This window comes from Crocodylus porosus, unplaced genomic scaffold, assembly GCF_001723895.1.
Source record: "Crocodylus porosus isolate Cpor-Errol unplaced genomic scaffold, CroPor_comp1, whole genome shotgun sequence".
In the NCBI taxonomy this organism is placed as follows: domain Eukaryota; kingdom Metazoa; phylum Chordata; order Crocodylia; family Crocodylidae; genus Crocodylus; species Crocodylus porosus.
In genome coordinates, this window is record NW_017728943.1 from 122,752,886 (window position 1) to 122,765,699 (window position 12,814).

Consider the following 12,814-nt stretch of genomic DNA (forward strand, 5'->3'; position numbering starts at 1 on the left):
ATGACTACCACATCCTTAGACTTCACTACCTCCGTGACCTGACCTAAGAATTCCTGGTCGAGCTCTTTCCCTTGGTTGGGAGGTCTGTAGTAGACCCCCACTGTTAAGTCTCTTTCCCCTCAACTGCCTTGTATTCTAACCCAAAGCACTTCTGAGTGCCCTTCTGATTCTTTGTTAATTGATGAGGATGGGTATTCCTCCCTAATGTAGAGTGCCACGCCCCCACCTTTCCTTCCTATCCTGTCCCTCCTGTACAGCCTATAGCCCTTGATATTCACATTGCCTGAGGTCGTATTACATTTCCGCAGCCATGACTTCCATGTGCAGAATCTCTGCCAGAAGAGTTTAATTGATGCTGTACTCACCACAGCTCAGGGTACAATGCCAGAAACCCATATTAGCAGGGATTTGAACTGGGAGGAAGCCATGGATGTATTATGGGTTTATGTGCAGGTCTCACTGACTGTTTGGTAAAAACTACCAGAATATTGGAGATATGTTTCTGCATAAAAAGCCCCATGGACTAGGGACAGAAGTTACACCAATAAACCAATTTAAGTGATCAGAAACTGGTTTAAACTTGTAACAGAACATTAGTTTCAAAATGGCCAAAACTGATTTAAGATAAACCTTGTTGTATGTAGTACTGGACTTAACTTATTTGGGTCAAACTAGTTTATGCAACTTCTGTCCCAGACCCCTTCCTGGTTTAAGTTAAATCAGAGTCTTCCAGCATCCCAGCATGCTCTGCAGCTCTGGACTGGGCTGTGCTCTCTGCTCCAGAGTGCAGGGCTGGCCACACCCTTCTGCTTTCCAGCCCAAGCAGTGGTAGGGGCGTGGCCGGAAGCTGGCCTGCCATGGCCCCCTGAGGTGAAGGGGGGAGGGGGAGTTTATTCCCCCCCTTTCTCTCCTCAGGACCCTAGCCAGTGTCTGCCTGGCCAGGGTGTAGCAGCTCCTGTCAGGCATTTCCCACCCCCTTGCCCAAAGCAGCCACAGGGAGGGGGCAGGGTGGCATGACCAGCCAACTCCAGCAAATGGGAATGGAATAGGGTTTAGTTCCCTCCTCCCCTTTGTCCCACCCACAGTGCAGGGCAGAGCCAGCTGAGCATGCAGCTAGGGGAGCAGCTCCTGCCTGGTAGCCATTTCTACCTAGCCCTGGCCCCCACAGCAGTGCTCATGGCACAGGCTCACCCCTTCAGACCTGAGCCCTGTTAGTTGCAGCCACCAGGCACTGAGTCTGTCGTGCCCTGTTCACTGTTCTCCAACCTGGTGGTGGGAGTGCAGCATAGCACTGTGTACCAGGTGCCATCCCTGCAACTTCCCTGCTGCTGTCACTGTTACCATCAGGGGTGCCCACCCTGGCCATACTGGTACAGCAGCAGCTGATATAGGGGACCATGCTGCACCTTTGGCTCCCCACCGCCCGCCCCACTGCCACCTGGGGCATGACCCCATTAAGGTGAAGGGTGCAGGGAGAGGGTTAATTCCTCCCTCTATCCCCTCTCACCCTGGGGACCAGGTTTGCCAGCCTCAGTCACTGCCTCTGCCACTCACCCGTAGCCAAGAAGGGAGGGGGTTAATTCTTCCCTTTGTCCCCTCTCCTCCTGGGGACCACAGCTGGGGTTTGCCAGTCCTGGCCACCACCTTCACCACCACCCACCTTCACCACCACCCACAGCCAGGCAAACCCTGGGATGGGGAGAGGGGACAGAGGGAAGAATTAACTTCCTGTACCTTTCACCTTAATGGAGCAATGCCAGGATGACATCTGGTCATGCCTCCACCCCTGCTGCTGGAGTGGTTAGTGGGGAGCAACCCTGATGGGGCAGCATCCCCGGGTCATGGTGTCCCAGGAGCGCACACCTCTTCCCGGTGAGAAGGGCTGCACTGTGGGTGGAAATGGAGTGGGCAGAGCTGCCGCAGACTGAGCAGGGTGTGTGGCGGCACTTAGGTTTGGAGGGTTGGTCATAGCCCCTCTCCCCCCAGTGCACTACTTGCCCTATGCTGTCTGCAGCAGCTCTGATTGGCCTGCTCCTGCCTGCAGTGCAGCACCCCTGCCAGGAAGAGGCCTGTGCTCCTGGGACACCATGACTGGTGCTGCTGCCCTTTCAGGGTTACTCCTCCTTGCCACTCCAGCAGCAGGGCCAGGGCCAGGGGCACGGCCAGAGTCTGGCCAGCATGGCCCCCTTAGGCAAAGGGGGCAGAGAAGGGGTTTATTTCCCCCCTCCCTCTGGCATCTGCCAAAGGAGGCCGGGAAAGGCTTATTCCGCCACTCGCCCCGTGCAGGGACTGATCAGCAAAGGCACAGTCAGGACTAGCAGCCCCTGGCTGTGGTTTCCCAGCGGCAGAAGGGGTGGAGCGGGGAATAAATTTCATCCCTACCCCTTTGCCTCAGGGGTCCATTCCAGCCAGTATCTGAACAAGCACCCACGCCGCCGCTGCAGAAGCAAGGTGGGAGCGCTCTGGTCCATGCCGGTGGGACAGGGAGGGGGGAACTAAACTCCCTCCCTGGCCAGTTCACTTAAGACTTGCTGGGGCTGGCCATGCCTTCCGCCCCACCCCCCAACATAGTTTCCCTGCAGCTGAGGGCATGCTTTAGCGCCCCCCCATGCCCCGTTTCTGGTCTGAGTCACTGCAAGCATGTGCTTGCATTTCCTGAGTCAAAAGTGGATGTTTATTCACTTGCAAATTGGTTTAATCTATGCAGGTTAGACTAACCTGCCAAAATTGAATTAATTCAGGCTCTGGCTTTTTGAAAGTCTGTCCCTAGCCATGGAGACCTTTAGCCATTTCCTGTGGATTCTCTTGAAAAAGAGTAATCAACCTCTAAGAGTATATAGACAAATGGTTTGAGATGGTTCTGATTATTCTGGATTTTGACCTGTGTCGAAACAGGAGTGGCACAGCTATTTACACAGGTAGCCCTTCCAGGATGCACTGCTGCTCCTCTGCCAGTAGGTGGCAAGGGGGAGCATACAGCTTGAACATCTTCCTGGAATGAGTCACAAAAACTTTATAGACATATATGATGCCCTGGGAAAAGGCGATAGCACATTTCATCCCACATATTTCACAGGTACTTCAAGCAGGATAATGGGTATGTATGTCTGTAGAATGCTAGGATAAAAGGTTTTTTCCCAGGAGAAATGCTAGGCCTATTAGAGGATGAATTAATACTGGTTTCCTATTTGTTCCATGTTAGTGTGTCTGCAATCTACAGAGGCCAATTAGACCTTTGAATAAGGACTAGGTACTAAAAATGGTTGATCTTTGCCTTTGCCTTTGGCTCTATCTTAATGACTTGGATCCTTGTTCATTTTGATTGTACAGAGTTTGATGCCACTTTTGATTGTAAATGGGAAGTAGCATCAATGAGGTTTATACAGTTACATGGCACTAAAATATATTTTTGTTAGCAAATGCAATAAGACTTCAGGAATTTAGTGTTACCTGAGATTCAGGTCGAGATGTAGGTGCTGTTTTATCTTTGCTAGACTTTTCTTTTTCTGCCTTTTCAGTTGCTTTATCTTTTGTTTTTCTGGTTGGTTTAGGAGTACTTGCAGATTTCTGGCCTTCAAAATTATATGTATCCTGGTTTACTGCAAGAACAGGGTCTTCATGTTTCTCACCATGCACTGTTCATGTGTATATTCATGAGGGATGAGGAATTGCATGACATCATGGTCAGTTGTGAACAAAGTCCCCCATATTATATGTGGGATGGAATAGGAAAACCATTCAATGATGCAGAAAGAAAACGAAAAATGAGTTACTGAATTGGAAACATGAAACACTCAGTTATAGCATTCTTTGGCTGTCCAAAGGCGTTAAAAACATTAGGGAAGAATTACATTTTCAGTTTAGTTTAAAACTGGTCACATATTGATACCCTCATTTGCCTCATACAGTATTTTACCTTGGGTTCAAATTGTGCATTTTCCATGAGCCCTGTGTATTGCTGTACTGACCCAGCCTCAAAGAAGACTGTGACTCAGAAATCATAGTCTAACTCATGGGTTCTCCATGTACTACAAGGTAGATATGCCAGCTATGTACTAACAGAGTTGTATTGACCAGCCTGTTGCATGACTGGGGATGGAAAAGACAGAACTAAAGCTTCATTTTTTCCAAAGCCCATATCACCCACCAAGTATAAGGAATGGAAGAAGAAAATACAGCACAAAAGAAAAAAAAAGAAAAAGAAAAGGAAAAGGGTCAGGAACACACAGGCAGGCAAGGTTCTTTGGGTAGATGTGATATATTTTATTAGACCAACTGAGTAGTTGGAGAAAAGTTCTTTGCAAGCTTGTGGGCACAATCACCCATCTTCAAGCATAGGAAGTCTCTGCTGTTTTGAGACTCCAAGGAATGAAAGAGATAAAGAAAAATAAAGAAATCTAAAAGAGTGTGAGGCATTTATATATTGAAATAAGTGGTGAACAATATCTCTAGGTATACCAGAAAAGCAAAAGTTTGAGTTTGGAATATGAATATTATTGCCACTTAAAATTCCTTAAAACTTTTTTAAAATATGCTTAACCTCTTCATTTCCTTGCAATAGAGAAACAGGTGATTCTATTTGGGAAGTGAGGATTGGTGAGATGGTAGAAGAAAAACATGACTGTTTTATAGCTTATCAGCATGTCCTGAAAAGACCATCACTTGGCACTATTTGCAGTGTCCTTACTAGAGCTGTGAGAAATTCTGCCAAGTGTTTCATTTCGAATTTGTTTCAATGTGTTTCGAGCTTGAAACAGCACTGAAACAAAAACCATCAAAAGAGCTTCGAAACAAAATGAGGGCACTCAAAACGTTTTGAAAGTTTTGAAACATTTTGAGTTTCAAAGCAGCCCCGTGATGGGAGGCAGGGGAGAGCCAGGGCTGTGCTCTGAGCGGCTCGCAGGCCCATAAAACTCAGCTTGGCAGGGAGCACAGCCCTGGATCTCCCCAACTTCCACTGCTGGGCTGCACTCTGATCAGCTCCACCAGCCCCATGGAGCTCAGCTTGGTGGTAGGAGGTGGGCAGAGCCGGTGCCGTGCTCTGCCTCTCACCACTCTGAGCAGCCTTCTGTCATTTGGGGGACAGATCCGGGGGCTCGCACCCTCAGGAGTGCTGTGGGGCTGTGCTGGACTCCTCCCAGGAATGCGGGCCCCCAGATCTGAGCTCAGATGACAGGAGGTTACCACTGATGCCTGGGGCCAGCGGCAGGATCTGTCTTCCCCAATGCTGGGTGCAGGCTGCGCCCAATGCCTGTTGCAGGCAGCAACCTTCTGTTATCCAGTGCAGATCTGGGGGCACCCCTGGGAGGAGTCTGACATGGCTCCGCAGCCCTCCTGGGGGGGGTGATCCCCTGGATCTGCACCAGATGACAGGAGGCTGCCACTTCTGGCAAGTATTGCTTTCAAGATTTTAAGGTGCAGTTTCTGAGAAACCTCTTCACCTATCTCCTTGAAACTTAGCAGGCTTCAGGCCCTCAGAAGGGGCTACCATCCCAGCAATTTGCATCCAAATGAGGCAAGAAATGACAACATTTTAGGCATTTTCATGATTCCCCATTATAGCTTATGGGCGAAATGTCAAAATGAGTCGAAACAGTTTTGATGAAACGAAATGGGACAGTGCTTTGAAATAAAATGTGATGAAATGAAACACTGTCCCTTCAAAACAGTGAAATAGATTTCGACACAAAATGGTGTTTTGCACAGCCCTTGTCCTTACTGCTGTTCTTATTCTCTTCTAGTGAGTATAAAAGACTGTGCAATAAGGCCCAGCCTAAGGTTACTGAAAGCCAATGGAAAAATGGGAGTTTTGCCATTGGCTTAAATGAATTTTGGATAAGTGCTTTATAGTATCATTCTTGAGATTATATAGAAAAATGTAATAATAAATATAAAATGGAGAAATATACATTCTGTCTACGTACACATTGATATGTTATTGTTATTATGTTGAAAAAAATATTTTTCTCATGCTATTTAAATAATATATGATGGCACTGTAGTGCTAAACCTAGGTTGATTCAGAATCATTGAAGCATACATTAAGAAATGAAAGCAAAAATTAACTGTAAATATTGAATATAATAAAGCAACTCTAGAAGAAATGCTAATATAAAATAAATATTGATGATATAACTTCAAAGTACAATATCACTGCATCAATTATTTTCTATTTAATTTCATATTACCAGAACATATCTCCACAATAAATAAATGTGGTATATGTGCCCATTTCTGTGCATTATTCATTGTAAAATTAAATTATTTGTATATAAAAAATGTCTTCATATGAATGCTCCAGAGACATGGCACTGTCATTAACTAAACAATGCTTGTTACAGTCATCCATGTTATGGGATGTAGCTGATTTCTTTTTAACCTTCAGACCCATAATATTCTGAGTTGTAACTATCTGTACCAAGTAGGGGAACTTGTGTGAGGTGGTTTCCTCCATTCTGCAAGTGGAACACATTACCTTGCATTTAGCATGTGCCAAGCAAGTCCACGTGGGCAGATAGTATAAAGAAGCTAATATGCTTTTAAATCCCACTACAGCTTATTCTACAATACCTTTCTCATGTAGATCAGTTCTTAGACACTGCAAGGGATAGATAGGCTTCTGTCACTTGGATTCTAACATGGATAAAAGTGTAACATGGATAGACGTGTAAACTGTAGAGAGCTTGTATAACCCAACATATGACTCAACACATTTTTAAATAGCCCCTCCCTACACTTTCAGGTATATTGAAAACTAACATTGATCATCCCAGGACAGATACATTGCTCCAGTTGTGTGCAGAGGCTATGAAGCTAACTGAAATCATTTCTTCAGAACTGCCCCAGTGGGTGCATCTACACGTACACATTAACTGACCAGTAACTGAAATTACTGTGCAGTATGGGTGCACATCTACATGTGCACGCCCATACCGTGCAGTAAATATGGCAGTTTGCACCAACTTGAGCATAAATTTGATACCTGCATCACATTGTGCTAATGTGCTTTAACACCTGCCTTTTCCCACTTACTATGTGGTAATTTACTGTGCAGTAAATTTAAGCTGGTGTAAATGCATGTGTAGACATACCCAGTGAGGAGGGACAGAATGGTTTCAAATGTTTCTACATCAATTCCCTCTTCCTTTCTCCTTCACTCCATACACTTCCATTGTAAGGGTTAAAGAAGGTTATACATGGCAAACTGTAGAACAAGCATGCTCCAATAGTCCTCTGGTTATGTGGTGCTGGTCTACTTCCAGAATTATGGAGCCACAAAGGTAGCTGCTTTTAGCTGGACTATACGATCCAGCCCACTGAGGTCATCAGTCAGCAAGGTACTGAAAACACCCGTCCAAGCATGGGATTCCTCACATGGTTAAAGGTAGGGAGTTCTCAAGTACCTTTAAGGAACAATTGAAAAGTTTCAAATGCCTTTAAAATGCTTTAGCAGGCTTGCTGTGCAAAAGTACATACCCTTTGACATGTACCTCTTCCAGTGAGGTACTGTTTTGAAGCATTTAAGTTTTTGTTTTGTATGTATCAGGGAGGGAGGAAGAAAGAGCAGGGACAGTCTTCCATGACAACTGACAGCCTGCAGACTGTGCAGGGGTCATGTCCCACTCCTTTGTCCCAGCTACTCCAGCACCTGGGGGCTGCTATCACCACTTCCAGCTTCCTCCATGCTATTCCCCTCTATCTTTTTTGGTCCAGTGAAAACAATATAGGAGATTGGGGCTGGAGGTGTCTGGGTGAGGCAGAGAACCACCGCTGCATGCAGTGTTCCCTCTAAGCTGTGCACATGCACAGCTGCACACCAGTAAAAATCTTGCTGCACACAAACTTTTTAAGGCTGCACACCCTACTGGGGAGCAGCTGGGTGAGGAGTGCAGTGGAGGCACTGGGGTCGGCATGGGACATTTACCGAAGGTAAGCTCCTCAATCCTCATTCAGGGCAAGCAGTGGATGTATGGAACTAATAAGACTTTTGGCATAATGATAAAATGTTTCAGGAGTTACACTTACATTTAAATTGCTTAGCCCTTTCCATTCATTTATTCAGTTGTATTGGGTGTACAAGCAAAGGAATTAAAACGTGTTCACTTCTACACTGTTACTGTCCATGTACACGTTTTCACCTTGCAGTAAACGAAAGCTAAGCCACAGCAACCTGCTTCTTAGTGAAACATGGGAAATCTATTATGGATTAACCACCATCTAAGTGTGTGCATAGGGGCAATTACTGTCCAACAGCAAGGCATTATACATTTTCCCTTTTGTTTATCACATGGTGAGTAGTTTGTTTGCCTGTGCCCACAGTTGTTAAACTAAAGAAGCTGTTATCATCATCCAAACACAGGCCAAAAGATCTTACCAAGTGATGCCTGAATCAAGACTATACCTGCTTGCTGAGATGCACTTTATCTTTCAAAAAGACATCCAGTTTTGATTTCAAGTGATGGAAAAATTATCATACCCTTGGGCAGAACATATAAGATTCTTCTGACTTGTATTTGAGAAGCTCCTATGCTTCTCTTGTTTGCAGTTCACCATTGAGATCTGGCAAGAGATAAACCCTTCAGTAATAGAAGTGCCTTTTCTTTGTCCCATGAAATCCCTTTCAGATTTAGATGAGAAATTAAGTGTTAATTGGCAAGTTACTTAAATCAGTAAACATGGTGAGGCTTGGTTCAGGCTGATGCCCATGGAGAGTAATTACAGGTGAGTCAGGTGTAAGTAAAGGAATAAGAACAGAGTTGGGCTTGTCTGCTTTCCCTTATAAAGCTCCAGACTAGAGCATGGCCTCAGTGGCTCATTTATCACCAACTCTGTGGAGCACCACATCAGACAGGAGATTTCTACACCTTCCAAGAGAATATGTAAGATAAAGGGAGAGTCCAGGACAGACTTTCCACAAAGACCCCTCACACTCACTAGTGGTGCCATCTAGTACCCATCTCTCTCCTGTGGGGGGTGACACATAGGGTAGGAGCTCCCCTAACTCCATAAGCAACGGAGAGAGAGCTAGGGCAAGTGGGGTTTCCCTGAAGTCCGAACTTCATGCCCACCAAACTGATGGAACCTGAAACCTAATCCCTAACCTATACTGAAAAAAACAACCTTGTATTATTGCCACTTAGTTATATTAAGCTGGTAGCTCTTGCAGTGACAAGCTGTACCACAGTGATGAAGGTTTGGGATTCAAATCCTACTGGAAAAAATTGGTAACATTTACATATGACAGAAATTGTTTTTACTGGTTTTTTTGTTTTTTGTTTTTCTTAAGTATATAAACACTCAAAACTTAAATTAAAACTTGAAGTTATTTAAGTTTCAAGAACTTGGAAGTTAGAATATGCTGGATGGAGAGCTGTCTGTTACTTTCCCTTCCCAGAGCATATGCATTTCATGATCACATACTATTTTATCCACAGAACCCCTGCCTTCTTCACTGCACAGTATGAAAACACAGGGACAGAACTGAAGTTACAGAGAATCAAAACTCTGGCATTTTCCACCTTTCGAATGCTTGATGCAGCCACCTAAACAACCATCTTGTAATGTATTTGAATGTATAGCATCATTCAAAATAAAAAAAGCACTTCTAGTGGTTTTAAGGGGAAGAAGAGAAATTCCAGCAAAAAAATGGTAAATTAAACCAAAAAATGTGAGCAAGGTATTAGTTTTCAATTGCAACAGGATTACAGATATGGATACTGGAATTAGCTCCCCCAAGTCTAACTTTGATTTTGGGTTGAACACAATTCCTGTAACTGAATACCTCTAAACTCTGAGAGGTTCATAAACCAAATTAATATTAATATTTAGGTTCATAAACCAAATTACAATTTAGTAGCTCAAACACATCACCTACGCAAGCACCATAGGTGGATGTATAATTTTACAAACCACAAATAGCAACATATTCCATATGCCAAAGAGCTTATTTTCATCTAAAACATCTGTAGAACTATTTATGATCTACATGAGTAGAAGATTTGTTTTAAAAACTCAGCAAATGCTAATGTTAATATAAAAAAGACATATTAGCTCCAATACAAAAATATACTGCAGGTGGCACTGTTGTCTTACATTAAGAAGTGCCATCAGGAAACAAGAAGGTTTATTACAGGAATTTTCCATCTGGATCAATGCAACTGTTAAAATTCCAGTCATGAGATGGTATCCTTTCAATTATGTACCCATATTGTTGTATGTATGAATTGTGCCTAAAAATCAATCCTGGCTTTAAATGTGTATTGTGATTTTCTAATTTTCTGGAAAAAAAATAACTTAATTTGTTGTACCCCAAGGGAGTCCAAGATGGTAAAGTCCTGTGTCCAAACTGCTTTAATAATTATTTCACAATCAGAAAAATCTGTAATCATGTTTGCTGCCAAGAATTTCTAATGTAGTATTAACATAGCTTGTGCTATCTATTCTAAACTATCCAGATCAAGTACTGCTATTAGTATTACCTTTGGTACAAGTAACAAATATTAGCATTAGCCTACTTTGTAGTACTTTATTATGTACCTTACTTTTAAGATAGACCACGGGGCTAAATTAGGCATTTTTTTTTGTTTTGGTACAATGCACTACTTTTGGATCCTTGCATAAACAGAATTTCAAGTGCAAACACAATCGGATTAGTTTGGAAGACAGCTACTGTCAGGGACTAGAGAAATCTCTGTTAACCATTAAGCAAGGTCACATTATTCACCCATTTAAAATGTTCATATTGGCCAAGTCAGGCAGCTATTACTCTCGTGTGTAGACTCAGTGACATCAGGCCAAATAATTCCTAATAATTTCTCCTAAAGATTCTGGACTGCCATGTGTCCTATCAAGGGTACTTTGGGGTGCTATATAATCTTAGCACTGTTAAGTGTGCATACACAATTCACAAGATAAACCTGGAGATTTCAAACAGGAATCCATAGTGCTAGAAATATTCTGACCTGTTCTTGTTTTTCTGAGTGTTTTACAACAGGAGAATTGCTTGATTATTTTTTTGTAGCCAAAATTGAGTCAAAACTAAGAACTGGCATTTTCCAAGTCTAACAAGAGATGCCTTGAGCTTGAATATGTTGAGAAACACTGCTCTGTGAGCTTATTCTCAACCTTTTTAGAGTAAAGGAACCTCTTGGAAAAGGCCAGCTCTCAATTTTCATTCATTCTTTGACCATGAAAAAACAACAGGGCAATTCTTCTGTTGCAAAGAATTAAGAAAGATCACACCAGCATAGAATGTTTTTAACATTATGAATTCCTATTTGAAATGTCTAGATTTATCTTGTCAATTATTTTTACACAAATAACGGTGCTAATGTTGCATGGCACTCTGCATCACCCTTGAAAGGATCTCCTGACAGACCGGGCTGGCACAGCATGCTAGTTGAGAATCACTACTCTGACTGAAATCAATAGCAGAACTCCTATTAACTTCAAAAGCATAGGATCAAACCCCATCTAGAAACAGTATTTCAGAATCTAATTATAGATTAAAAATATTCTTTCAAAATCAGTTTTTTGAAGGGAAGTGTGAAAAAAATATTAGTCAACTAAGAAAGAGATTAAAATTTTCTGTGAAACATGTAGCAAATTATTGGGAAAGAATAAGGCATGTTTGGAAAATGTCTGTGTATACAAATAAGCGAGTCCAGCTGCCATATATTCAAACTAGTAACATAATTACTTAAAAACATTATTAAGCCACCAACAAATTTAGCTGAGTAATTCTGGACAATTCGGGAGGATTCAAAAAGATTGAGAAAATCAAATGTTGTGCTACTCAAAAAAGGAATGTTAACTCTAATTTCTGTTCCAAATAAAAATGAAACAATAAGAGAGAAAGGTGTAAGTATTTAGGAAATAAGATATATCCTGGGCAAAAAAGCATGAATTTTTATATATATCAAACTTTGCTAAACAAACTTTATTTTGTGCACATGTAAAACAAATTGCTAGATTATCCAATTGCAGTAGATGCTTAGATTTTAGTAAAGGGTCTCCCAGAACCTCCCTAAACTACAGGGATTAAAAACTGACTGAAACTTAATGATTAATGATATATGAAAGTTTACAGAGTTTGGGAGAAGTGCCTTGTGAGGTGCTATATGAACTGATGTTAAGTGTGATTTTGTTGACAATCTTTATTAATGATTTGGAGAAAAGGTTTAAGGCATGTTGGTGACATTCATAGAAAATAGTTGGCAAAGGAAACTGATAAACTCCCCCTCTTATTACAGTCCCATTTGCTTCCCTTCTTCCCTTCCCTCAAATTCTTGTCTCAAGTTTCATTATAGACCCCTACCAGCCTAGTTTACAGTGGCAATGGCAGCAGTGGGTGGGCTCTTCCTTCCCTGCCCAATCCTACAGGTGTTTCCCACTAGCTCAGGAACAGGTTCAGGGAGAGGGCAATCTGCCTGTTGCTGCTGCTGTCCCCAGCTGAGCCTGGCATCCTGTGCAGCCCAGCTGGAGTAGGGCAGGAACAGCTCCAGAGCTCCTTTTTCCTTCAGGGCAGTTGGGGACAGTGGCAGTGGCAGGCAAGGGAGGGTGTGAATGTGGTTGGGGGTCCCAATAGCTCTGGAGAGAGATTCTTACCTGGTTTGGGAACTTTAAAAATGTCCCTGGCTGCTGTCTTGCAGTTTGGTCTGCTTGCCCTGTCGGGCACCTGTCTGCACTCTCCTTTACAAAATCCTGGATCTGCCCATGGACAGCCACAATAGTACCAGGGTAATACTGGAGGATGAGGATGGAAAACAGACCCTGAGTTTAAGTCAAGAAAGGGAAAACACAGACTTGGGAGATA

General features: G+C 43.0%; 1 protein-coding gene across 5 annotated transcripts in view; it reads right to left on the minus strand.

Annotated features, from left to right (window-relative positions):
• ADGB (androglobin) overlaps positions 1 to 12,814 on the minus strand; it is a 262,841-nt gene that overhangs the window by 12,693 nt on the left and 237,334 nt on the right. For 4 of the 5 annotated variants that reach the window (XM_019550118.1, XM_019550117.1, XM_019550119.1 and 1 more), the window contains 2 exons: positions 12,607 to 12,744; positions 3,451 to 3,635 (listed from right to left, as the gene is read on the minus strand). In XM_019550118.1, coding sequence (XP_019405663.1) covers positions 3,451 to 3,635; positions 12,607 to 12,744 — 323 coding nt within the window. The remainder of the gene's footprint in view (positions 1 to 3,450; positions 3,636 to 12,606; positions 12,745 to 12,814) is intronic. The other variant, XM_019550121.1, reaches the window with a different exon arrangement.